Genomic DNA, 25,091 nt, shown 5'->3' on the forward strand with positions numbered 1-25,091 from the left:
AGAATGTTATTGTTGAAAGCGATGACATTCGTCTCTATCTATGCCTACACCAGAGCATGACCTGGCCGCTGCTAGGCGCTGTAGCATAACACTTAGGCTATCTGATAATAATCAGAAATCATTTATTAATTCTCCTCCCTGTAATCCCATTCGACTAACCCTGATACTACCTCCCATAATACACACGGGGTCGTGCGGCAGCATCGACGTAGTGGAAGAATCCAAGCCAGCCCCACCGACACCCACCTTGCATTACTACAAGTCAGCTTGAGAGCCCTCCGTGTTAAAAAGTACATGCTCCGCCGGAATTGTTGGGTATTTTTCCAACAATTCCTCTTCATTCATTCTCTCTCTTCTTGTCTCCTATATCCTTAACTCCTAAAATCACCTCTGTCCCAAAGATTGAAGTGTCAGTTTTAAAGAGTCGTGCAAAAAAAAAAAAGAAAAAAAAATGTCCAGCACAATAGCCCGATCTGACGAGCAGCAGAATGCTGGGTACGTCTCTTCCATAGTTCTGCCTCGCTGACATCACACCCCTCCCCCTCCAACGGCGGAAACACTCCCGTTACCTCAGACCCTATCACCGCTTGCGACTGCTCGGTACTGGTCACCGACGTGCAACCTGTCTGCTCCCTTTGACCAACGTCTTATTTTCCATTGTCTTTTAGTTCTATTCAAGTCATCCTCTCTCCTGCTGTAACCTACCAAGTTGACTGCTTGTCAATTATTGCCTTTTCGTTTTTGCTCTTCATCCGTTTTTCACCCTCATTTTGTCTCTTTTCCCTCTGCGTCCGTCAAGTCACACACCGAACCCTGACCGACCTAGATAAAATTTTCTCGCTTCGAATAATATCAGTGCAAATCGGTTGCTAACATGGATTATGCGCTCAGCACACTCGAACTTAAAGATGACACCGTCATCGTAGTACTAGGTGCCTCGGGAGACCTTGCTAAGAAGAAGACTGTTCGTTGCCCCACGGATATCTACTCTCTAGACAGCTGTTTTAAACTAACATCTCAATAGTTCCCTGCTCTTTTTGGGCTCGTACGTTCCACCTCTGTTGACGAGGGTCTAAAACCCACCTCGATTGACCGTATGCACAGTTCCGCAACAAGTTCCTTCCCAAGGATATCAAGATCGTCGGATATGCTCGAACAAAGATGGACCACGAAGAATTCTTGAAGCGAGTGCGATCATACATTAAGGTTCCCACCAAAGAAATTGAGGAGCAGCTGGACAGCTTCTGCGGTCTCTGCACCTACATCTCCGGTCAATATGACCAGGACGATTCTTTCATTAACCTGAGGAAGCACCTCGAGAAGGTTGAGAAGGGCCACAAGGAGCAAAACAGAGTCTTTTACATGGCGCTGCCTCCCAGCGTCTTCACCACTGTGTCAGAGCAACTGAAGAGGAACTGCTATCCCAAGAATGGCATTGCTCGGATCATCGTGAGTTTCCCTACACAACCTGAAGAGAAGAGCAACATCTGATGCGCATGTTCTCGCTGTATACAGGTTGAAAAGCCTTTCGGTAAAGATCTTCAAAGCTCGCGTGACCTCCAGAAAGCCCTTGACCCGAACTGGAAGGAAGAAGAGATCTTCCGGATTGACCACTACCTGGGTAAGGAGATGGTCAAGAACATCCTTATCATGCGCTTCGGCAACGAATTCTTCAACGCCACTTGGAACCGCCACCACATCGACAATGTACAGGTATGGGAATGCTTGAAATATTCCGAATCGAGAGCAACTTGCTGACAGGTTCGTTCCTGCCGCAGATCACATTTAAGGAGCCTTTCGGTACAGAGGGTCGTGGTGGCTATTTCGATGAATTCGGTATTATCCGTGATGTCATGCAAAACCGTATGTTTTTTGCCATCTGCTTGCGTGAATGGGCGATGCTGATGTTCGTCTTTCAGACTTGCTGCAGGTCCTGACATTGCTCGCCATGGAGCGTCCCATCTCCTTCTCCTCTGAAGATATCCGCGATGAGAAGGTAGGCCACTCAGCTATGTCCAGAGGCAACAAGCGAGACTAATCCATCGCAGGTTCGTGTCTTGCGTGCCATGGATCCCATCGAACCTAAGAACGTCATCATCGGCCAATATGGGAAGTCTCTGGATGGAAGCAAGCCCGCATACAAGGAGGACGACACTGTTCCTAAGGATTCCCGGTGCCCGACATTCTGCGCCATGGTTGCATACATCAAGAACGAGAGATGGGATGGTGTTCCCTTCATTTTGAAGGCTGGAAAGGGTAAGCATGGTTTGCCTTTTGGACCGCTAGAGTCGCGCGTATACTTACCTTTCACACAGCCCTAAATGAGCAGAAGACCGAAATTCGCATTCAATTCCGCGATGTCACATCTGGTATTTTCAAGGATATCCCTCGTAACGAGTTGGTTATCCGAGTGCAGCCCAACGAGTCGGTGTACATCAAGATGAACTCCAAGTTGCCTGGCTTGTCCATGCAGACCGTCATGACTGAGCTGGATCTCACCTATCGCCGCCGTTTCTCTGACTTGAAGATTCCCGAAGCCTACGAATCGCTCATCCTGGACGCTCTGAAGGGTGACCACTCTAATTTTGTGCGTGACGATGAGCTCGACGCAAGCTGGAAGATTTTCACGCCTCTCCTACACTACCTTGACGACAACAAGGAGATCATCCCCATGGAATACCCCTACGGTATGTGCCATAACATACTCTTCTAATTAGTATCATTGCTAATCCTGTCAAAGGCTCCCGCGGACCCGCTGTTCTTGATGACTTCACTGCTTCGTTTGGCTACAAGTTCAGTGATGCTGCGGGTTACCAGTGGCCCATGACCAGCACTACCCCTAATCGTTTGTAGCGGGATGGGATATTGCATGACTATGAAAGAAAGAAAAAGCATTAATGTACGAATTTCCGTTGATTTTATGATGTCTGGGTTGTTATGGCAGGGTTCTCTTTAGTGCTTTGATCAGCCGGATATGCTTTGATATGTTATTAGAAATGGAGCTGCTTATGGACAAGATCAGACCAGGCCGCTGGTATAACGGATGTAGGTATGTACTATGCAAGCCGTATGTCGCCTGACTGAAAGGATATCGCCTTTGTCCTGATGAGCGTCAGAGGAATTCACTACGCTGCCTTGCTACGGGATCGCGCCTCGATAATGCAGCCTACTATTCATCTTAGCCTTTAACCAATGAGAGTATTATAGGCCAAAACGAGAGGACATTCTCGGATTTGTGAGTAAAGTAAGCTTAAGGTAGAACTTCGAGTCAATCCCGATGTTTCAGCACATGTTCGTGTCTTAGCCGGAATAAGGGGCGGTGCACATATCTGGGGGATTTGTACGGAGTGGATCATCCCTAGACACATGCCTCGCCAAGGTAGCTGGGGTTGTCAAGCTAACAGTATCAAACCGAATGCTAGAGACGGACGGCCATCGTCATCTTTCTCTGGCTATTAATAACAACTACCTCATGGCTGGTGGGTCACAGGAGATTAAGAATGCCAACCGATGCTGATTTGACCTAGACCGCAGTGCATGGACGGCTCGGAGGCCCGCATGCGTTGATTTGCACTTTTCTGGCAGTTGAGCACCGGGCATCTTGGGCTTTCGGCCTCACCTCAATCCCTCAATCCTTCAAGATCTCCTTCCTTTCTTCTCACCCTGCCTTCCTTCCATTCTGTGTTTCTGCATGAAATCCTCCCTATCCTAGTTTGACGTGATTTGTGGAGTAAATCGGCTTCTCGCCTTTCATTGACCAACATCCAATTTCGTCCCATCGGCGACCCTACGGAGCTAATAACCAACAATTCCAACTCCGGTCATTTTTTCGAGTCGTACAGTGCAAAGAGCACACTACACACTCGACCACAGATTAACAATTGAATCGGTATTGGTGACACTCCGCTGCTAGAGACTTGCATACGCACGAGGATCGTTTGTTTATTGGCGATTGTGGGTTCATCGCGACTAGGCTGTTGCGACTCGGCTTCACCAAACAGCCTGAGACTACAGTATCACTCTGGTGCATGGCAAAGTGAGGATACTGTTGGATACTTTTGGTGGATGCAGGTGTCGTAAGCATGCCACAGGCTGCACGATGGGTGGGTTCTCCCTCTATCAAGGGAAAATCGGAGTCGATGCGAATGGCACTGTTGACATTCAGCTTGTTGGGGTTACAGTATGTACTTCTGTCTACCACTACGGATGTTTTTGATCGTGCTCCCCAACCGGATCGCTGATTATTTTCCTGTTGCAGATTTACTTGGGGCATTGAAATGACCTGTAAGCCGTTCCTTCCACTACAGTCACCGCGTCTTGCGATTTGACCAGTCCCGCACTCGAAATAGATTGCACGCCGTACCTGCTCCAGCTGGGCCTTACAAAGTCTCGGACTTCGCTTGTGTGGATTGCTGGCCCCTTGTCTGGGTTGATCATTCAGCCTTTGATCGGTGTCATTGCGGATCGTTCACGCTCGAAGTGGGGAAGGCGCAGGCCATTTATGGTCGTTGGTTCGTGTATTGTCGCAGTGTGTTTGCTAGTGCTGGGGTGGACGACGGAAATTGTCAGCCTATTCGTGAAAGATGCAGAGAAGGTGTGTCTATTCTGTTCAGGGCCGGGTTTTGGCATCTGTGACTCTGCCGCTCACTTTACCAGGCAAAAAATGTCACCATAGCCCTTGCCGTCCTGAGTATCTATGCAGTTGACTTTGCGATCAATATAGGTGAGCTTGTTGACGCCCTCATCTGAATTATACTGACATCCTTTAGTTCAGGCTTGTTGTCGCAGCTTGATCGTTGACACGTTACCGATTCCATTGCAACAAGCTGGGTCAGCATGGGGTATGGATCCTACCTTTGCCCATGTGGTTCAAAGCTAACGACCCTCAGCAACAAGAATGTCCGCAATTGGCCAGCTGATTAGCTATGTTATTGGCTCAATCGATACGGTCAGCCTCTTTGGCGCCATTATCGGGGATACGCAATTCAAACAGATGACAGTAATTGCTGCACTCTCGCTGATCGGGGCTGTTTCCGTCACCTCTTATTCGGTGAAGGAGAGAATCCTGATTACTGCCAGGTGACTATAATCGGAACCAGATTGTCTTGATTAGTGCTAATTTGATCATGCAGGGACTCCGATGGAAAAGCGGGAGCGGTTCAAGTCATTTCTCAACTTTTCAAGACGACAATGGACCTTCCTCCTCGCATTCAGGCAATTTGTTGGGCGCAATTCTGGGCTTGGATTGGTATGGCATCTTTCAAAAAGATTTTAGAAGTTGTTGCTGACTCGATTTAGGCTGGTTCCCCTTCCTTTTCTACAGTACTACTTGGGTCGGTGAGACGTACTTCCGATACGAAGTCCCCAAAGACGCTCCACAGTCAAGCGACTTTCTCGGCGAAATTGGACGCGTCGGCAGTCTGTCTCTGGTCGTTTTCTCTTCCATCACTTTCATCAGCTCTGTGCTTCTACCGTTCTGTGTGCAGCCTCCGGACAGTAAACGGTCCAGATTCACACCTCGCCCGCCACCTGGGATAGCTGCGCTTCTTAAGAGGATCACAGCGATACGACCAGACCTGCAGACATCATGGATGATATCTCATGTGATGTTTGCTGCGACCATGATCTTTGCACCTCTGGCCCGGTCTCGGGCATTTGCCACATGCCTCGTGGCCCTGTGTGGTATCCCGTGGGCGATCAGCAGCTGGGCGCCTTTCGCATTCATGGGAGTGGAAATCAACAAGCTGGCGATGGGACCTGCAGCCGCAGCGCGCTCTTCTGGCGTGACCATGATTACTTCTTCTACTATCCGTTCCAGCAATTTTGACACGGACACGGAGATGGACGTCCTACGACTCAACCACCATGATACGGACAGTGACAGCGATTCCGATGACGACGCAAATATTCCTTCCACTGGCGAACTGGCTGGTATCTACCTCGGCGTGTTGAATGTATACACTACGCTCCCGCAATTTGTCGGCACATTCATCAGTTGGATAGTCTTCAGCCTCCTCGAACCTGGTAGTACGAAACGGGACGATTCCGCACAGGACTCGCAATGGATACGCCGAGATAAAGAGGGTCCTAATGCTATATCCATCTGCCTGTTTGTGGGTGCCTTGTGTGCACTTGTAGCCGCTGAAGCTACTCGACGACTACGCTATGCTCGCTGACAGCTCCGAGTGCTTAACTGCATTTCAACATAAACCCCTGATGATGTACGATCAGCGAGTCTCGTTTCCTACTCAATTTCTTGTCTTGCATCGTTTGACTCCCCTTGTTTCATGCCCGTTGATACCCAGATCGTCCGACTCTATATACATTCTGGATATATCCTTTCTTAGATCTGATGGCAACCATCCATGCCGATGATTGGTAAATAGTGAACTAATGATAATACATAATATGGACATGCGTTTTTGCCTGGTGCCAGAGCCAGAATCAGTAGCATCTGACTGACGTAGGAGATGACGGTATACTGATATAGTCCCAACAAGCCAGGTCAGTTAGCATACTTCTACCGAACAACCGGCACATACTCTCCATATCATCAACTGAACAGAGGGAACAGGTGAGAATGCCCCACGTCCTCATAATTCTCACCTCGCAGGGCTTAATCCCCGCCACCCGCCAACAAACTGGTTGGCACCTGGTACGTTATGTCCACACTTATTCCCCCAAGCATTCAACCATTTCACCACGCACAGCTCACAACAAGGAAAACACCCGCAGTCCGAACTCGCCCACCCATACTCTATCCTCGAACCCAAGGTCACCCTCACCATGGCCTCCCCTCAGGGCGGCGAAGCGCCCTTCGACCCAGCCTCTGCCTCAGCCTCCGCGAAACCAGAATCCGATACAACCGACATCACCGCTCTAGCGCGGCACTGGGAGGCTTGGACGCACACGTATAAGATCAGGGAGTTGGTTGCCCGTGCGGGAGCGGGGGAATTCGACGCGGTGTTCTATGTGGGTGGGCGGGGGGGTATGTCTATGTCTAACGATCTACAATCTGAGGTTGACATTATGATGTTGATGTTGATGTTGATGGTAGCGATGTTTGACCTCGTAAGGGACGCGGCCTCGCTTGCCCTGATACAGAATGTCGCAGCGGCGGGAAAGCCTATCGCCGCGGTCAGCCATGGGCCTGCGGCGCTGCTGAATGCGACGGCACCCTCGGGGGTATCTTTGCTTGCTGGAGCAGGGGTGACGGGTTTCTCGAGGGAAGAGGAGGATGCGGCGGGAATGGCGCCGGCTTTGCCATTTCAGTTGGAGACGGAGCTGGAGCGCGTATCTGGGGGTGGATATGTCAAAGCGGACCGATCTGGGACCAAGGTTGTTGTATCTACGACGGCCGGGCTGTGCTCGCCGCTGATTACAGGGCAGAATCCGGCTAGTGCGGCTGGCGTGGCTCGGGAGATTTTGAGGGTATTGGGGTGCGATTGATCTTGTTGGCCCAATTATACCATAGTGCAGAGTCACACTGGCCTGTCAGAAGGGGTGTGTCAAGAGACGAAAAACAAAACTGTTTGGATTCACTAAGTCTGCCAAGGTATATGGAACAAGAACACGCAGAAAACATACAACAAGTGGGGAATCAAGTGAAATCACGAATTGAAGCGACAGCAGATAGAAGAATAAAATCACATCTGGTCATCGGAAGATAGAGAGAATCGACCAGAATATTATAACAATGTCGAGTGCAAAGTTGCGAGAAAGCAAGCGGCATAATAGCGTCATTTTGTAGTTCTTTCGCTGTCAAATATGAGAGCTGGCCATGGAAGAAGTATCAAAAACATCAGGGCGTATAAAAGTCTACCGATCGAAGGCAGCCGGCACTGGACCAGGCAGCGAGCCAAAAGTATAGCAACGAAGGGCTTATGGAAGTGAGATGGTCTTGAATGGGAGAGAGCAAGTCGAAATTAGACGTCTTTTAGCTTGCGGCCTGCATATTTCCAGTCAATTCGGCCACTCTCGCCTTGATACGAGCAGCACGAGACTCGAAGCCTGGACAGAATCAGCATCGTTATTGCCAGTTCAAGGGGCCGCCTCCACTTACTCTCTTCTTCGCTTGTATTACCTTCATCTTGGCTATATCGGTAGGAACCGGACTGTTCGAGTCTAGCGGCCCTTTCCGCGGCATTCTTGCGAATCTGTGCCCAGCGGTCATAAGATGAATTGGCCGGGGCTGCCGTAGGGCTCGTTGAACGTTCAGAAACTCCGGTCCTATTGGGGTATTCGCTAACAGTGGCAGCAGGCGCAGACTTGTCAGCGAATGCTTCAGAGACAGGAGAATCCTCAGGAGCGAACGCTGGCTGTTCCACCAAGGGGCCCTGATCAAATCGAGAGAATTCACGATCCGCTGCCGTTCGCTCATTAGTGTCTACGCGGGAAAGTGCATCGTATTCAGCATCACGACGGGTCATCGGGGGCCCATCATGCTGTTCGTCAGTAGTGACGGTCTGCGGCTCAGGGACTGGTTTCTCCACGCGTGCAGGTGGGCTTGCGACTTCAGCTGGAGCAGCGGGGGGAGCCGCCGCCGGAGCTGGAACGGGTTTCCTCAAAGTCGAGGCGCCATTGGGGCGAACTGTCTCCTGGGCTTCCTTGGCCTTGCCTTCTAAAGCCGCACGAGCAGCAGCAACAGCCGACGGCTGAGCCCCAGTAGGTTTCATTGGCGGTTTCGACTCCAGGTCATTCTTCTTCCTGGTTGTTCCGAACATACCTTTGAAGCCCGTGTTGCCAGGCTTCTTCTTTAGTCTGGCTCTTGAATCATCTGTCGTGTCAGTTGACTGCTTGGGCAGAGATTCAGCAGCTGCACTGATAGTGTCCTGTCTGCTGGCGGCATTTTCGTCCACACTGCCTCTTTGCATATGCTCAATCGGCGTGGGAGAGCTTGGCACGCTGTCCTTGGGCACCGGAGGTGGCGCCTGGTGGGTTGATGAGCTCAGTGCCGGAGAAGCTGGCGGCTCTGACACCTTGCCGTTCACAGCCGCCTCATTTTCGTCGGTCAGCGCACCTGTCCCGGCCCGGCTGTCCTTGAGATAGGCGGCGCGATAGGCATTCTTGTCATAATTCCTGGCCCACTTCATCGCTTGAGAAGCCTCACTCATGATTCCTGGTTGCAAAGACATAACGGAGGTTGCCTTTGAGTACCGTGAGTCGTTCGGCACGCTAGCCTTCGATCTGTTAACGGCCTCCTGCTCCTGTTCCCGATGCTTCTTCTGCAAAGCCGCGGCAGCAGCCTGAATGCGAGCATGCTGATCAGGTGCAATGCTAGTCTTACTATGGGGAGCGAGATTGTTGGCGCGATTGTAGGACTCTTCAACGGCAGACACTTTTTTGGCCGACGATTTGCGCCGACCGATCATTCCCTTGCGAGAAGAGAAGGTAAAAAACCTCTTCTTCTCGACAATGTACGCACCTGGTTCAGGCTCCGGCGCTGCGCCTTTAACCTGTTCCTCCAGAACTAACCACTTTGTGTCCTTAATGATCGTTTCGATCAATGCGCACCTACCAAATACCGCCTTCCGCGAAGCAGGCTCCTCTACGGCCAGACTGCTGATCCAGACCCACCAGAAGGAGTCGTCCAGATCCAGTGTGGTGATGCTGGCAAGCTCGGCAGGTTCGGCAGGAACTTCCGAGTCCAGGGTACGCTTGTGAGACTGAGAGCTTTGGCCTCGCACCGTAGCAATTGGAGGCAGGACCTTGTCTGGTGGAAGGAGCAAAGGAGCAACTTGCGGCTTGAAGTCGTTGCTGTCATTGAAGCCGGAGGACATGAAATCTGCCCAGGATGGAGTTGTAGGGCGACCAAGATCCCCCGCGACGGAATGAGGAGCGGACCGAAGACCGCCCGCAAACTCGTTCCTTGCTAACGAAGTCGCATCTGCATCGTTGTCCAAGTCGGTGGCGCCAAATCCCAGATCCTCAAACCGCGACCAGGACGCTTCTGGCACCGATGTCGTCGGGTCGGAGGTACTGGACTGATTCGTTGACGAGACGCATTTCAAGACACGCAAGCACTCGTCGGTAAGGGCCTTGACGGGGTCGTCAAAGCTGGCGAATTCCTGCAGATGCCGGTCACTGTCCCGGTATTCAAAGTTCTTCGCACGTCGCAAAAGGGCGAACGGAGTCGGTGAGACGGTATCAACGATCATGACGACCTTTGTGGTCGAGACCTGCAGAAGGGTCGGCGTTTCAGGCGGATACTCCGTTGCTTGGACCAGGGTTTGGAGAGCGATGGGCAAAGTTGAGATACCGCTTATACCACGCGGAGAGTCGGGAGATATCGAGCGGAGATAGGCGAAGAACAAATGGCTCGTGGCATCGGCAGCGCTGACGCAAACGGTCAGTCACTTCTAACTCAGTCCAGGTATATTCGATTGAAGGAAAACGTACGCGGCCCAGTTTTTGTAGGCAGCTTCAAAGCCATTGCCCGCATCCGAATGCTCAAAAGCCCACCACCCAGCATACCTCGAGAGCTTTCGGCCTCCGAGACCGTTGGACTTGCCGTGTGCTGCAATGGCAGCTAGCAGGTCGAAAAAGTCGAAAATAATCTTGGTTCGAGCATCCGAGTCGACACTGATTGGGATGAACGTGGAGAATGCGTCGCGGGCGAGTTGAGAATCTGCGATCCGATCAGCCTTATGCAACCTGCCGGCCGCCGCTATGTAGTGTAAACCCATACCTTGTTCGCCGACTTTGAAAAGTTCATACGCGTCCCAGGTGACAACTCCTCCGGGGAGTCTGCTCCAGCACCATTTCAAGACACTGCAGAGGACCTATGATCGTACATCGAACCTGTCAGCCATGTTACGTTGCGGTGCTTGGGTGGATCCGCCGCAATGGGCTCACCGTTGGGTCCGTAAGTCGTAGCTCTTGCGACAGCGCATCTCCACTCCAAGGCGCGCCCTTTTCGACAGACTTGTTAAAGTAGTTACGGATAAAATAACGTGCATCGGAGGACTCGGTGGTCGGACGGAACGGTAACAGTAGAAACGGTGTTTGGAGAGCTGTCAAATGGGAAAAAAAGAGGCAAGGATCAGCGATCAGAAGAATGTGGGTGTCTCAGATTTGACAGTGGAATGCGCGCCAGTAATTGACAATCCGTTACTGGAAATCCATGATAGCAAACAATCGAACGTACCTCGAGCCTTCAATTCTTGAGTGCATCCACGTAGGAGCTCCTGAACTTCTTCAGGAGCGACTTCTGTTCGCTGCCACGCGTCGGTCCATGTGGGCTTTGCGGGACCCGTGTTTTCGACAACGGGGTTCTTGGTCGATTTCTTTGCAGCATTGGAGTCCTTACTCCGGAAGACACGAGTGAAAAAGGGCATCTTTCTTCCACGGATGTCGGCTCCACGGGATAGAAAACCGGTGGAATGTTGCTTGGCTAATCAGGAAAATGTACTCAGGGGCGGAGTAGAAAAGTCGCGTCTCGAAAATGCGAATCAAACCGATGGGCATAGATAGCAAACAGATCAAGGGATTGACAAACCAGACTCTGCAATTTTCGCAGTGCACGGAGCAAAAATGCAAGGATCAAACTGGCGGGATAGGGCAGGGGGGGAAGAAAATAGGACTACAGAGTAAACGAGAAAGGAGATCAGGCAGGGCCAGGCAGGAAAACGGAAAGAAGAAACAGTTATACGGCAGTCAATGATTGAGTCTAAACGATTGCCAAAGCTGGATGCCAGACAGCAACACTGACAGACAACTAGGCCGACGACCACCTAGGTGTCCAAGAATCAACTGGCACAACTGCAGCCCAGAATGGGGCAGCACGGCTACCTAGCGGGCACCGAACACTATGTGATGTATGTATGAAAGTGGATTGATTGGATCTGGTATAACGAGAGTGGACAACCACATGAAGATCGTGGGTGGGACAAGTGGAAGTTCAGACAAAACAGAAAGGAGAGACCGTGGGGAATGAGGAAGCACACAAAAACAAGACCCCAAAACACAGAAGGAGAATGAGAAGAAAGGAGGAATGATGATGGGAGTGAAATAAAGAGTTGGTGATGATGAGGATCTGCCTTAGCTATACTGTGTTGCTCGTTTCAGGGGCTGAAATTCCATTACTTACGCCCAAAAAGGCACCATGCCATGGTTCAGTGACCCTGACCAGAGGTAGAGCGGGGAGACGAACCAGCCATTGTTGATGCCCATTGAGTAAACAATAATGCGGCGTCGCAAAAAATGAGCAATTGCCTTCAAAAATGATATTTGAAAGTATTCAATTGGATATGTATTCATTTATTGAGTCTGTCATATTGTCTTAGGGATGCTAGGAGCATTTTGTGTGAGTACATCTAGGTAGTCTAGTCCGTACTTCGTAGGTACCACAATAAGTCCAGAACTTGATACCCATAACTATAAAATCAACTACAAAAAAACCTTACACCCAATTAGGAAAGGTCAGTATCATCCAGTTTGAAGCTATTACAAAGACCGTATTGGCTTTGCACAATCCAGCGCGACTGCAGGTACTTAAGTTTGGATTGCTAGGATTGAATATTGGGTGGATCTAAAGGTCCTCAGAGGTCAGCCATATACCTCTCAAGCTCCTAGCTTGCTTGCTTGCTTGCTTGCTTGTTGCTGTTCATCATCCATGGACAATGAGTAGTGAATCTCCTGCCACAATAATCAAGAAAGACAGAGCACCGACTTATCTTGCTTTGATAGAAAGAGCGTAGTATACGCCTGATCCTTCTACTAAAAGACCTCCTAAATCTTACCGTAGTACGGTCAAATATTTCTTCTCACCCATATTTGCCTATCACAGACAAGAAGCTGACATTTCAACCCGTCTTCCCCGCTAGCATCATCAGCCTTCCGTGAAGGACGCGCAGCTCATTGTGACGCGCGACAATTTAGAATGGTATAGGCCCGACTGGCAGCTGTGCACTGCAAATTACGCCTGGTCTGGCTGTGATATGTCCAACCCCCATCGTTCATGGTCAAGGCTGGTTGATCACAGCACCCATAAATAAGCATAACAGACTAGAATGGAACTAAGTCTGTACGTCTGTACGCCTACATGCCAAGTGACTAGCATGTAACTCAGTATAATCAATATCTGAATGGAGACTTTCAGGAAATTTGGGCACTGTATGAGTCATCGGCTCACAACTTCGCCCCGACAGTTACGCATAGCAATTGTCGAACAGTTGGGAATAGCCTTGGACAGGTTGCGAGGACTTTCCAAGAATCTCATACCTATGTATTTATCTGGTGGTGCTATAAAGGTTCAGCTCACTGATAAACGAACCACTCTCTGCATAATTGTCAACTAGAAATTATTCTATCATGGTAACCCCCCAAGGCCCACGCTGCCGAATATACGTAGCTTCCATATACAGTTTCACAGCCCTTAATCGGTTGATCATGGTAAGCAGAAACTCGACCTATAATAGCCCATTAATCATAGCTAATGATTCTTGAAAGCATCAGTAATGGGCCCAAGGAACCAATCAATATCGAATCAATGACGCTTCAGCACGGCACTGACCATATCAAATTATCGAAGCTTGGAGCTCCGGCCTGGGTGTGGCTGTGCAGGACCAGGCTTCGTGTGGTTGCCAGCCTTGACCAGGCCACCTACTCGATGATGTTGATGATGTGAAAAAGTAAAAATATGTGCAGGATCTACTGGAATGATACCCCAGTGAGATTCAAGTCTTATATCGATCGTTCAGTAGCGATTCATGAGAAAGCAAGCGAATTATAGAATATTCGACCTAATTGGCTTAAAATAGTCAGCGTCTAAGGGTCGGCAATGGCGGCTGTCTATAGCGAGCGACAGACGAATCATGTGCCAGCACCAGCCACATATGGAGAACTGGGAGCCGACGGCATAAAAGTCACCATCCCACTTTTTTTTCCCTTCCATCAATTCTATTCTATCTTTAGAATCTTCTGCATCAACCGCGTGTCACTCTCCATCGACTCATTGTCGTTCCATCCTATCTTCATCGAGCTTTCGCATCCGTTCATCTTACCGTTTATATTCTTCTTCTGATTGACTTTTCTTCTCACTCGGCGGCCTGAGGAGTCCAGAGGCTCCTCCTTATCCTTCCGTCATCGGGTTTGTGTTGTTGTGTTCTTCCTGACGGGTCAAACGTCCTGATTATCTTCGCGCCCGCGGGTTCATCCCTCTATAAGGGCATCACCCATCATTTCTTCTCTAACGCTCTTTAACTCCCCTAATCCTTCCGTTCGTTATTCTTTGCCATTTCATCCCATCTGATGTGGAGAAAGCTGTCTGCAAACGATAGTATTCCACGATAAGTAGGAATAAAGAAAATAGGTAACCACAAGCAGCTGGGACAGACTGCAACCTGGCGCCCGCAGCACACAGGCTTTTATCCTTACCCCGTCGCGCTCCGCTATCTATCTATCCCCTCTTCAAGCGGCGCTTCTTGAGTTTCAACTCGCGCCGCGCCATTTATCACGAACAAGCTCATCCCCACATTGTCCTCTGGTTGTCCTATCGTGTGGTGTCAGCAATTCTCTGTTACTGCTTGACGCGTGGTGTTCCTTGTTTACTGCTTATCACATAAGCATTATCCATGGGTCGAAGAAAGATCGAGATTAAGGCGATCAAGGATGATCGCAATCGATCAGTGTAAGTCGTCCAGCATCCATCGCCCAGTAGGGGTCTTGAATGCGACACTGACTCACATTGTCAACCGCTTCTAGTACCTTTCTGAAACGAAAGGGCGGTCTTTTCAAGAAGGCACATGAACTCGCGGTATTATGTTCGGTAGATGTCGCCGTCATCATCTTTGGTCACAACAAGAAGCTCTACGAATTCTCATCATGTGATATGCGAGAGACATTGGGTCGCTATCAATATGTGCGTTCCCTCCATTATCCGCATCAATTCAGTACGTTGACATGAATATCAGTACGGCCCGCCGCACGAACATAAAGGCCCCGAGGACTTCAATGGGAAACGGGACGATGATGATGACGAGGACGAGACCACTCCTGCTCCAGAAGAGATGCAACCTACAACCCAGAACCCACCTGCTGTGGTTCCCGCCCACATCCCCAGCCATCCTGGTTTTCAGCACGTCAACCACGCACCATCTGCCTCCCCGCCCATTTCTAATGGAATACCCTTTGATCCGCGACATGGTACTCCGCAACCTCAAGGTGCTTCAAGGCCATCCTCAAGAAATCATCTTCGACGCGTGAGTTCGAATTTGGGCCCCCAGCAACATCATGGAACTCCACCGCCCCCGCCACAAAATGGGTTCGCATATATTCCAAATCCCTCGATGTATCATCCCAATGCCAACCCCAACATAGCCCAACAACCGCGCCCACCCCAATTCGCACACTATGGACCGCAACAGCCACTACCGCCGCACGCAATACCTCCACATCCCATGCCTCAACCAGTCCCGCCGCACCATCAAGCCCCGCAGCATCTCCCCCAACATCCACATCCGCTTGCTCAGCAGACACCTGCGATGGGACTCTCGCAACCGCCTCATGCGTCAATACCACAGGTCGCGCAGCCTTTCTTGCCCGAACAAGGGAGAAACTCGATCCCTCCTGCGTTTCCGACAGAGCAGTCGCAACCACCTCGACCGGTATCCCTACCCGATGTTTCCTCGGCAGATCAGATGGTTGGTCCATTAAAGGTGGAAACAAGTCCCTCTCCTCCGCACCAGCGATCGCTGTCATCCAAATCGCGCAGTATCTTCACGCCGATCGATGACCGCGGCTCCGTTCTGGCCCGTCACTTCGGACTCGGCCCGCCTACGTGCGAGTCTCCACGCACTGAGAGTGCAGACGTCAAGGCAGAAGCAAAACAGAATGACTCGAAAGAAATCAAGCCACCTGCTCAACCTGTTGCGCCCCCACCCCCGCCTAGGACCACAGCCGATGCGGCACGGTCTCAGTCAGCTCCTGATATCAAGCCACCGCCACGAACGAATAGTGGTCAACTGCCCTCGAAGCGGCCACAGCTTAAGGTGCAAATACCAAGCGAAAATTCTGACCGGGGAAGTGCTACAGCAGATTCTTCGTCGTCCACCGGCAACCAAACCGTGACTCCTGCCAAGGCTAATCCCGACACCAATCACTCCGGCGTGGTTCTCCCTCCACCGTCGCCATCTGCCGGAGCAATTCTGAGTGCTGGCGCCACAGGGCCCCCAAATCCCTTCGCTCGGCCACCGCCGCCGGGAACTGCCAGCCAGAACAGCAATGCGTACAACAGCAATAACAACATAGAGACGCCGATCTCTGCTCTACCCAGTCGATTTGTGTCTGATGCTCTTCTTCCGTCACCGTCGAGTTTCTTCCCGGAATGGGGGTTCGGCAGGTCCGGTCCCGACACGAACATGTTGCCTAGTCCTCTAACCTTCCCCACTCCAGCGGTTCAGACCGGTCCAGGGTTCGCGCGCGAAGATGAACAGGAGAAGAAGCGCAAAAGTCCCGACAGCGGTCCTAGCATCGAGGGAACGGCGAAGAAATCCAAGACGTGATTCCTCATTGGATTGTGCTTGCAATCTGATTTGTCTAAAAATCTTGTTTCACCTAAGGCATTTTAGGGCGTTGGGGCTTTTTTTTCTTTACTTTCTTGAATATTGCGATGGCCTCACGGGCTCACCTTTCATTTTTCATTTTTCTTCTTGGCCGTCACCTCTCATTTGTCAAAGTTTGGATTTGTTGGTAGCTTATACCCCTTTCCTTTATTTTTTTCTGGTTCTCTTGCTGTTGATACGGCTGCAGTGCGTTTTCTGGAAGAACTTGGGAATGTGATCTGTATTTGCTTGTACTAATTAGGTAAAAGGATTGCTTGAGCTGCTAGGCTCCTTTGCGAATGTCTTGAGTACGTAGCGCTCGCTTCCGACTTTTACAGCTAATAACCACAACCGTCCTACTGAAAGCGGAGAGATTGGTTATGTACAAGAGGATGCTTTATTAGGTGCCTGACTTTTGGGGAGAGTAATGCAAAAACGCTATGTACGCGCAACGAATGGAATGCGAACCACGGCATGCCATGCGCGATCCCAATTACCGATTATGTACATTAAATATAGGTATAGACATTCGAGAAAGCATAAAAGAACGATGAAGAAGCTAGGGAGGAGGGTTATACCTCCGCCTTTGGCAATGGATCAGTCCGCTTGGCTGCCGCCGCAGCTTCAGCCTCAGCCTTCTGCTCCGCGAGGATCTCCTTCCGGGCGCGCTCCTGCTCCGCCAAGCCGGTCTTCGTAAAGGTGTGCGCCTTGCTCAGCTCGACGGGCCGGATGAAGAGACTGACGAGGAAGCCGAAGCCGCCGACAGCCGTGTAGAAGATCCACAGCCTGCTCAGGCTATGCGTGAAGGACTCGAGGACGACGATGCGGGCAGCCTCGGGGAGAGACTTGACAAGTGAGCCAGTGGAGCCAGCAAAGGAGCCAGCGAGTATAGCTGCGGTTTCGGGGCCTGTGGCGGCCTCGATGGCGGGCTGTTGGCGCGCGAGGTCGTTCTGGTAGACGACTGTGCCCAGGACAACGGAGATGGCGGAGGAGGCCTGGCGGAGGAAGGCGAAGGTTGCGGTGGCGGTTGCCATGTCAGAGCGGTGGATGTTGGCCTGGAAGGCGACAAGGGGGGCCTGGAAGAGCGGGCCAACGCCTACACCGGCGATGATCTGGTAGATGATGATGCGGGGCCAGGAGGCGTAATATTTCAGGTCGATGAGAAGGCCGAAGCCAAGGGTCATGAGGCCCAAGCCGCCGACGATCAGCTCGCGGTAGCGACCTGTCTTTTTGATGATGATGCCTGTGCCTGCGGAGACGACGGAGAGGCTAAGAACCAAGGGGAGGACGTAGACGCCGCTGAGGATCGGGGAGGCCTGCAGCACGGTCTGGAAGTAGAGCGGGAGGTAGTAGGAGCCGGCGATGAAGACGAAGGCATGGCAGAAGCAGACGATAAGGACGAGACGATTGTGCCAGTTTTTGAAAAGTCGCACGGGAATCAGAGGATACTTGGCGAGTTTCCACTCGTTCAGCATCGCTAGGACCCAGACCACTACGCCGAAGATGATCAGGCAGATGACTGTGGCCGAGGCCCAGGGGTAGTTGATACCGCCGAACTCCAGCCCGAAGAGGAACATGAGTGTGCCTCCGATGATGAGAACAGTGCCGGACCAATCGATAGCTCGGAGGCCTTCGAACAGCGGCGTGCCACCGGATTCGAGCTTGAGGAAGAAGACGAGGATTGCGAACGAGACGCCACCGACAGGTACTGAGCAAATCAGCTTGATTCCGCCACAGGTCAACGAGATTATACGTACAGTTCAGGTAGAAACACCACCGCCAGGTCACAGCAGTCGTAAAGGCACCTCCGATAATGGGGCCAAGAGCACCCGCAATGGCCCACGTCACGCCAAACAGGCCATAGTACATCGGCCGTTCCCTTGAAGAATCAGCCTTGAGTAGTCGAAAGCAAAGAAAGAGATCCAACTTACCGGACGCTGAACAAATCAGTAACACAGATATTGGCCAAGACAATGATACCACCACCCCCCGCACCCTGGATCGCTCGTCCGACCAGCATCATGGTCATGTTGACCGCAAGAGCGCAGATCAGACTGCCGACAAGGAACACAGCATTGGCCATAAGCAGGATCGGCTTACGGCCCCAGATGTCACTGATCTTGCCCCAGAGTGTGATACAGGCAGCATTGGCGAGCAAATACGAGGAAGCCATCCATGAATAACCACTTTCGGAGGCGTGAAACTGGGCAGCCATGGTTGGAAGAGCCGTTGAGACGATTGTCTAGACAAGTCAGCCTCGCCTGAAAAAAATCAATAAGAGTTAATAGCACGTACCATATCCAAAGCGGCCAGAAACAACACCAGCTAGAAATCGTCAGTACAGTTCTATACCAATCCCAATGACGGAAACATACACAAAGCGCAGGCATGATAATCAAAATCTTCTTCTTCCCCAACTTCTGCGCCTGAGAGTGCGTCCGGTCCAACGGCGAGCCATCTGTCTCAACATCTTTCCCGTCAGAGTCTTCATGAGATTCATGAGATGGATGATCTGGGTTGTTGACGGGCAGTTGATCATCCCCAATTGACGGCGGCGTCATAGTGGCGGACTTTTCTAGACTGTCCTCCCCAGAGGGAGAGATTTTGTCCGACATAGTTAAACTGCTCTTGTTATCGTTCTCGTAGTCATGGTCTTTCTCCCCGTCTACTGTCATGATTTGAGCAGAATAGAACGAGTCGAGAAAAAGAAATCTGACGATTATCGACTCCAGTCGCCTCGACTTGGCAGCGGGGAAAGTAAGCAAGAGAATACGAATCAGTTGGAAAAGTTTCGGGTAAAGCCGAGCTTAGAAAAGAAAATTGATAAATACTCCGGACAAAAGAGAAGCTTTAGTTGATGGTCGATCGGCACAATGACGGGCTGCCAATGGGGATAGCTTCACTCGAAGACAAGTTCAAAGATTTCGACCAAGGTGAAGAAGGAAGAAACCAGCGTCACTCGTAGTCGTAAGTACCAAAGCCTCGAGCCTTGAAGCCTTAGAAGAAGGCCAACCCCTAGTGTGGAGAGAGGTAGATTTTGTCGGCGTTAACAACTTATGCGACTCCGACGCCGAGTTGAAGGCCGAGAAACTTGTCTTATCTCCTTCATCATAGTCATTTGAGTCATACCCATATGTTCGAACAGAACGCGATCTGTCTGAGAATACGAACAGTGGGAAAGTTGTTGTTGCGAGAGAGGATTTGGATATCCATCATGAAGTTTACGATGTCATCCACATGGCTGTTAACAATTGACGTGCGATGCTTTTCGCAACAGAAGTAGGCAGAAGGCCTTTAAAGTAGACGAAGATGTGAAGATTTGAAGAATATAGAATAATTTATTCTCCGAGCTCACTCCTTTTTCTTTCCATTTTCCTCAGCGTCATATGCAATGTCTAATATCAAGCATTTCTTGGCACGGGAGTACAGTATCAGTGAGACAACCATTGGGATCTTGACGAGCTTGTGTTATGGCTTCAATAATTTATTCAGGGGTATAATGTATGTAGGGGAAGAAAAGAGGCATAAAAAGTACACGAGGTCAAAAGCATTTTCAGAACACAGAATCATGTATACACAATGCACAATCCATCCGTCCCTCTCTAGTCCTGCAACTGTAGAATCTCTACACGATCGCGTCATCAGTCAGTTCATCAATCAGACCAGACTGCCTCGAAGCGCCACTTACCAGTCAAAAACTCCTCAAAGCTCAGTGTGATATACCCGTCCCGATCCTCGTCATACCGCTTGAACACGTCTGTCATTCGTCTGAGACTGATACATGCCTGCACAAAGAGATCGAAGCTCATCCCATCCTTGGCAGGTCCATGCCCCCCGTTTATTTGCTGTTTCTTGCTCTCAAACGTGGTATAGAGCACCGTGACAAATGGCTGGCTGAGCCTGTACCCGAACGCAACCAGCGCTTTCTCAAACTCCTGCAGACTAATGCGCCCACTGCGATCTTCGTCAAACCGGTCAAAGAGCTCCCGCCACGCAGCGAGGAACCGCCACAGCGCCACGAACTCGTCGAACGAGATGGTCCCGCTGCTGTTCCGGTCGAACATGCGAATCATCATCTTGACGGTCTTGGGATGGAAAGAGGTATAGTCGCCATTTACGAGGGCGGATCCGAGCTCCATCTCGGTCAGAGCGCCCGAGTGTGAGGCATTGGCAGCGCGGAAGAGTGGGAAGAGCTGCTGAGGGTCATCGTGCGGGGCGGACAGAGGAGGCGGATGGGGGGATTGAGGTGGACGCGAGACTGGAGAAGGGCGATTGCGTACGGGCTGCGAGGGAGGGGGCCCGAAGCCGTAGTTTTGGGGCGGAGGCGAGGGGTGGAGGGGATGCGGCCGCGCATGGCTTGCGGGAGGCGGCCCGGTCGCAGGGAGGGGTTTGTTGATCTGAGCATTCGTGACGGGGACTCTCTGGGGGTGCCCGCCGGGCGGAGCATGAGACGATGTTCGAGGAGGTCGCTGGGCCTGCGGTTGTGAGGAGACTTGCATGGAGCCGATCATCTGGGCGACCTGCTGGAAGTCAGTGGCGGGGGGTAGGCAATCTGTCTGACGGCAATTTGTTCGTACTTGTTCCGGTTCAGCATGCCTGTCCTCCTCGGTCAGTCAGACACAAACACAGAGTCACCTCATCATTCACAAACACTTACGCTGGCAGCGCATCGGGGTTGTAAGATTTGTTGTAAGCCATGGTAGCCTGGCGTAACGGAGGGTGGGCACAGTGAGGATCACCACGAAGAGCGCTCCTGTCTAAAAAGACGAAGGGAGAATTTTCAAGACATCCACGTGCTCATAAAGAGGATAAATGAAAAGATGAAGTGGATGAATAGAAGGTGATTCAGGAGTTCGAGTAAGTTCTGGTGCGACTTGGCTATCTTTTAGCTCTTTCGTCGTACTCGTACAACAAAAGTGAAAGCGGAGCCGTGGGGCTATCTTTGAGTCGTGCATATGCTAAGACACAAGCAAAACAATAGATTTACGGGATGGTTTTTATCATTGGGTCCCGGAAGACGACCTCTGAGAGTATGTTATCTAAGTTCTTCCTGAGCTTCCATTATGCTTCCTGTAGCAGAGAACAAGCCACCGTGGGTTGTTTTTCCTTCTTGGACGGTAAGGTGATGTTCAGCCCTACCAGCCTGGGGACATATACCTAAGTGGCTTTTCGCTGGCTGATATTCGGGTGGATCTTCTATTTTGCAGGCAGATAGCTATACATCTTTCAACACTACTTCTTCATTGATTCTTCGACCTGTGGAGCTGAATGCCTAAGAACTTGAAAGATTTCCTCAAACGCTTTAGTTTGAAGTTGTTTGCCCTCTTCCCCCGTGGTCAAAGCAGCAGATTCACTGTTCTCAATTAGCATAGTCTCAATGGACAAAGATTGGCTCGGTGCTTACTCCACGTAACCATCGTCTCTCCAGCACTTCCCATGTGACTCGACTCCTTGATACGTTGCACTGACCAGGGACCGACTCCCCTGTTCCGCCGTGCGAGCAAATAGCTTATATACTAACCACATCATCCATCGCTCGTAGAATCGGTCGTACTGCCGTCCCAGAGAGGACGCACAGAACCCAGGACTGACAGTGTTGATGATCACTGGGACTGACCCATTCTCCTCACGAGCGTGTTGCGCCACCGTCTTGAGGACATATTCCATCAGGAGTTTCGAGATCCGGTATTGCTGGGGTCCATTAAAATGCTTGGGATCGTTGAGATGCTCCAGTAATGAGCCGTCAGTCCGCAGACTGTCCGCTTCCACTCTGGTAAACAATTTGCTTGATACCACCCTCAAGTGACTGGGGCTTTCAGCCGACGAGCTACTCCGGAGTTTAGGGAGAAGCAGGATTGCCAGCAACGAAGTGGACAATGTATTGACCTGCAACGTCTCCTCCCACCCATCAGGAGATGCTATGTAACTCCGATTCCACAATCCCGCATTGAGCAATACGACGGCCAGCCGTTCGATCTCTGTGTTGACGCGAGCTGCGAAATCCTTGACGCTTTGGAAACTACTCATGTCCAATTCCCAGACATGTATTACCCCAGGTCTGTTGGTGCGCAGCTCCAGCTCAGCTTTTGTCGCTTCTCCTCGCTCCAGGTTGCGACAGCCAATAACAAGAGAGTCCACACCGAGATTGAGCAGTTTGATGGCAGCCTCAAACCCGAGCCCAGAAGTCGCCCCGGTCAGGACCACCGTTTGGCCTGCAAAAGAGATTCCGGTGGGGCTTTCGGGGGACGACATTTGCAGAAGGCGAGAAGACCAGCCTGATTAATGGTAACGACTTGAAGAAAAGGGCTATGTCGCTGATGTTGGCGTATGGAAACGATAAATTGATCTTAGAAAGCAACTTTGAGCTACATGGCCTTAGACAGCAGGTAGATTAGGCAAGCTGCTGACAACAAAGTGCTTCAGCGAGCGGATTTTTCGTAGAGATAGGCCTACATTATCAGTTCAATGCTCTAACTTGTTATGGTAAACCAGGAGGTAGGGATTTCAATGTTACCTAAAGTACGAGATGGAAGAGTCCGTAACTCTCATAAGTCTGTGTACCAGACAGGAGAAGCAAATAATTAGTCCATTGCTTAGGCTTGCCGCGGCGTCTGGGCAGCCCACTTAAGATGAGATAGACTGTATTTCCGTCACTCCTTTGCAAGTACCTCCAACATAATATTAGCTAGCAGGAGAAACTGCTCCAGATTGAGGGGTGTCGGCGACGAGAGCAATGAAGAAGAGTCAATGGACGGTGGCGAGAAGCGGCTGGACCCGTTTGTGCCATGAGAATGATTTCCATTCAATTCGGGGCTGGTATACCACTGGCCATTTACACAAAAACAGGGCCACGTGGATGCAAAAGCGCTCCTTGGATAGGCCGGCGACGCTCGGGGCAGTCTTGTCTGAAAGATTCCTCGCTGATTTTTATGCATGGAGACAAACACTGCAAACATCGAGCACGTCTTGTATAATCTGGCATTAAGTTGTCGCCATTCTATCAACGTATCAATTCAACATACCCTCTTCTTTTGGTATACTTGATACCTTGCTGAAAACATCAGAATAAATTGCTCTAAATACGAGTTGATTGCTCGGCAGGACTTCTGTGCCGTGTGATGAAGGATCATCGGCTGAGAAACTATCCTTTTCTACCGAACTTCTATATAAGTGTGTTGAACATCGTTAGAGTTGTTCTGGAGGCTCGGCAGATATGACCACGCCAGATACGCCTCAAAGTCTGCCAGCTGGCCGAACATGGCGTAACTACTTTCCTGACGGTGACCTTTGGGTATTTGGTTATGGGTAAGTCATGCTCCTGCGGATTCAATCCAATTGCTTTCACGGCTGACTCATCTCAATAGGAGTCTCATTTGGAAGCCACCGCCACACTATGGTGTGTATCATCTGCCAAGCCATACATTGGCCTCTGCATCTAACCCTGGTACAGACCAACGAGTCCCAGGCTATATCGATGGCTATGTTCGACGCTTCTGGCAGGTTTGTACTTCAGCAGATATACACCCGTTCTAGTCATCTCTGACCTTCACTAGGCCAGGTACACACTCCCAATATTCAGATATCGCCAAGCTATCGCTGATCAACATTAGTACCGACCATCGCGGCACTCCAGAAGCCCCAGGTCGTGTGGTAACGGTTATTGAACGGGGTTTCTGGGAAAGTCTAGACGACCCGGTAAGTCTCTTTTTCAAGCCTCGCCTCGCCTCAGCGTCTGATGGACCAGCACGCACATCTTGAATCCTCAACAGCCCGTGTCTGGGGCGCAGCATACCACATCCCCGCCTCCCATGCCGAGGAAGTCCACGACTATCTCGACGAGCGCGAAATAGATGGCTACACCGTCCACTACACCCCCTTTCATCCCATATCTGCCGTCGCCACATCCACCGTCTCAAGGGCCCCGGAGACGGAGACGGTACCGGAGACACAGTCGCTATCGCCGGCGCACGCCGCGCCAATCACCTGCATGGTGTATATCGGGCAGCCTAGCAATCCGCAATTCCTGCGCGACCCGGCTCGCCGCGAACCGCAGGATGTCGCGGAGGTGATTAGCCACGGCCGGGGCCAGAGCGGGAAGAACACCGAGTATCTGTACCTGCTCGAGAAAGCGTTAGAGGGCCTAGGGCTTGGGAGTGCTGATATGCATGTCACTGACCTGGTGCGACGGGTCAAGGCGATTGAGAGCACTGAGGAAGCGACAGCCGAGCAGGCGGCTGCGGAGAGAGACGTGAAGGAATCCCTCGAAGCGTCGTGGGCCGAGGCGCATAGGGATTCCTCGCAGATCGAATAGTGTGCAGGCCTATGTACAGATGACGGCTATACATGATGATGAGATAGAATAGACGGTATACATTGGGTATATACATGTACACGTACCCTACTGAAGGTCTGTTGGACCCTACGCTCAACCACCTTCGATAATGATTTGGTATTTTCCTGAATGAAAGATCCCCGTCACTGGGACGTAGAATTGCAAGTAGGGAAAGAAGAGAAGGAACAGAATACGGATGCTTAAAGATTTAAAAGCTA

The 25,091-nt window shown here is 50.9% G+C and overlaps 9 protein-coding genes across 9 annotated transcripts; 5 read left to right on the forward strand and 4 right to left on the reverse strand.

Moving 5' to 3' along the window:
* Nucleotides 1–451: 451 nt before the first annotated feature.
* On the forward strand, nucleotides 452–3,219 carry AFUA_3G08470 (glucose-6-phosphate dehydrogenase; the record flags this gene model as incomplete). Its single annotated transcript, XM_749674.2, has 10 exons — nucleotides 452–495; nucleotides 892–964; nucleotides 1,025–1,045; nucleotides 1,105–1,449; nucleotides 1,516–1,713; nucleotides 1,779–1,863; nucleotides 1,920–1,996; nucleotides 2,049–2,256; nucleotides 2,316–2,687; nucleotides 2,741–3,219. 10 exons carry the CDS (start codon nucleotides 452–454, stop codon nucleotides 2,851–2,853), a joined length of 1,536 nt encoding a protein of 511 aa, XP_754767.2. The 3' UTR covers nucleotides 2,854–3,219.
* Nucleotides 3,220–4,071: 852 nt separating this feature from the next.
* On the forward strand, nucleotides 4,072–6,462 carry AFUA_3G08480 (putative sucrose transporter; the record flags this gene model as incomplete). The annotated part of the gene is made up of 10 exons (XM_749673.3): nucleotides 4,072–4,180; nucleotides 4,259–4,284; nucleotides 4,308–4,594; nucleotides 4,657–4,723; nucleotides 4,770–4,841; nucleotides 5,133–5,248; nucleotides 5,299–5,418; nucleotides 5,487–5,954; nucleotides 6,148–6,221; nucleotides 6,387–6,462. The coding sequence occupies exons 1-10, from the start codon at nucleotides 4,083–4,085 to the stop codon at nucleotides 6,460–6,462; spliced, it is 1,404 nt and encodes a 467-aa protein (XP_754766.1). The 5' UTR covers nucleotides 4,072–4,082.
* Nucleotides 6,463–6,786: 324 nt separating this feature from the next.
* AFUA_3G08490 (ThiJ/PfpI family protein) lies at nucleotides 6,787–7,449 on the forward strand (the record flags this gene model as incomplete). Its single annotated transcript, XM_749672.1, has 2 exons — nucleotides 6,787–6,988; nucleotides 7,115–7,449. The coding sequence occupies 2 exons, from the start codon at nucleotides 6,787–6,789 to the stop codon at nucleotides 7,447–7,449; spliced, it is 537 nt and encodes a 178-aa protein (XP_754765.1).
* Nucleotides 7,450–7,514: 65 nt separating this feature from the next.
* Nucleotides 7,515–12,357, reverse strand: AFUA_3G08500 (DUF1708 domain-containing protein). Its single transcript, XM_077804375.1, has 6 exons — nucleotides 11,147–12,357; nucleotides 10,855–11,012; nucleotides 10,688–10,781; nucleotides 10,399–10,627; nucleotides 8,063–10,335; nucleotides 7,515–8,010 (listed from the first exon to the last, which is right to left on the reverse strand). Exons 1-6 carry the CDS (start codon nucleotides 11,334–11,336, stop codon nucleotides 7,937–7,939), a joined length of 3,018 nt encoding a protein of 1,005 aa, XP_077660531.1. The 5' UTR covers nucleotides 11,337–12,357; the 3' UTR covers nucleotides 7,515–7,936.
* A 1,439-nt stretch (nucleotides 12,358–13,796) lies between these two features.
* On the forward strand, nucleotides 13,797–16,502 carry rlmA (SRF-type transcription factor RlmA; the record flags this gene model as incomplete). Its single annotated transcript, XM_749670.2, has 3 exons — nucleotides 13,797–14,629; nucleotides 14,704–14,860; nucleotides 14,913–16,502. The coding sequence occupies exons 1-3, from the start codon at nucleotides 14,574–14,576 to the stop codon at nucleotides 16,500–16,502; spliced, it is 1,803 nt and encodes a 600-aa protein (XP_754763.1). The 5' UTR covers nucleotides 13,797–14,573.
* Nucleotides 16,503–17,113: 611 nt separating this feature from the next.
* AFUA_3G08530 (MDR family MFS transporter) lies at nucleotides 17,114–19,551 on the reverse strand (the record flags this gene model as incomplete). Its single annotated transcript, XM_749669.2, has 5 exons — nucleotides 18,917–19,551; nucleotides 18,837–18,866; nucleotides 18,473–18,783; nucleotides 18,299–18,420; nucleotides 17,114–18,249 (listed from the first exon to the last, which is right to left on the reverse strand). The coding sequence occupies exons 1-5, from the start codon at nucleotides 19,214–19,216 to the stop codon at nucleotides 17,114–17,116; spliced, it is 1,899 nt and encodes a 632-aa protein (XP_754762.1). The 5' UTR covers nucleotides 19,217–19,551.
* Nucleotides 19,552–20,143: 592 nt separating this feature from the next.
* Nucleotides 20,144–21,239, reverse strand: AFUA_3G08540 (EF-hand domain-containing protein; the record flags this gene model as incomplete). The annotated part of the gene is made up of 3 exons (XM_749668.2): nucleotides 20,144–20,166; nucleotides 20,230–21,137; nucleotides 21,199–21,239. The coding sequence occupies 3 exons, from the start codon at nucleotides 21,237–21,239 to the stop codon at nucleotides 20,144–20,146; spliced, it is 972 nt and encodes a 323-aa protein (XP_754761.2).
* Nucleotides 21,240–21,773: 534 nt separating this feature from the next.
* Nucleotides 21,774–22,793, reverse strand: AFUA_3G08550 (putative short-chain dehydrogenase/reductase family protein; the record flags this gene model as incomplete). Its single annotated transcript, XM_749667.1, has 2 exons — nucleotides 21,774–21,894; nucleotides 21,946–22,793. The coding sequence occupies 2 exons, from the start codon at nucleotides 22,791–22,793 to the stop codon at nucleotides 21,774–21,776; spliced, it is 969 nt and encodes a 322-aa protein (XP_754760.1).
* A 632-nt stretch (nucleotides 22,794–23,425) lies between these two features.
* AFUA_3G08560 (gamma-glutamylcyclotransferase) lies at nucleotides 23,426–25,005 on the forward strand. Its single transcript, XM_077804376.1, has 6 exons — nucleotides 23,426–23,846; nucleotides 23,906–23,937; nucleotides 23,992–24,041; nucleotides 24,095–24,099; nucleotides 24,152–24,236; nucleotides 24,286–25,005. The coding sequence occupies exons 1-6, from the start codon at nucleotides 23,755–23,757 to the stop codon at nucleotides 24,850–24,852; spliced, it is 831 nt and encodes a 276-aa protein (XP_077660532.1). The 5' UTR covers nucleotides 23,426–23,754; the 3' UTR covers nucleotides 24,853–25,005.
* The last annotated feature ends 86 nt before the right edge of the window (nucleotides 25,006–25,091 follow it).

The sequence above is a fragment of the Aspergillus fumigatus genome, chromosome 3, assembly GCF_000002655.1.
Source record: "Aspergillus fumigatus Af293 chromosome 3, whole genome shotgun sequence".
NCBI classification, from domain to species: Eukaryota; Fungi; Ascomycota; class Eurotiomycetes; order Eurotiales; family Aspergillaceae; genus Aspergillus; species Aspergillus fumigatus.

Excerpts from the sequence above, each read along its gene's own strand:
- AFUA_3G08500 (XM_077804375.1), bottom strand. The coding sequence starts at position 11,336 with ATGCCCTTTTTCACTCGTGTCTTCCGGAGTAAGGACTCCAATGCTGCA. Across the intron at positions 10,782-10,854 it reads TACGACTTACGGACCCAACG|GTCCTCTGCAGTGTCTTGAA; the intron begins GTGAGCCCATTG and ends GTACGATCATAG. Across the intron at positions 10,628-10,687 it reads TTTCAAAGTCGGCGAACAAG|ATTCTCAACTCGCCCGCGAC; the intron begins GTATGGGTTTAC and ends ATCGGATCGCAG.
- AFUA_3G08560 (XM_077804376.1), top strand. The coding sequence starts at position 23,755 with ATGACCACGCCAGATACGCCTCAAAGTCTGCCAGCTGGCCGAACATGG. Across the intron at positions 23,938-23,991 it reads GAAGCCACCGCCACACTATG|ACCAACGAGTCCCAGGCTAT; the intron begins GTGTGTATCATC and ends ACCCTGGTACAG. Across the intron at positions 24,237-24,285 it reads GGGAAAGTCTAGACGACCCG|CACGCACATCTTGAATCCTC; the intron begins GTAAGTCTCTTT and ends CTGATGGACCAG.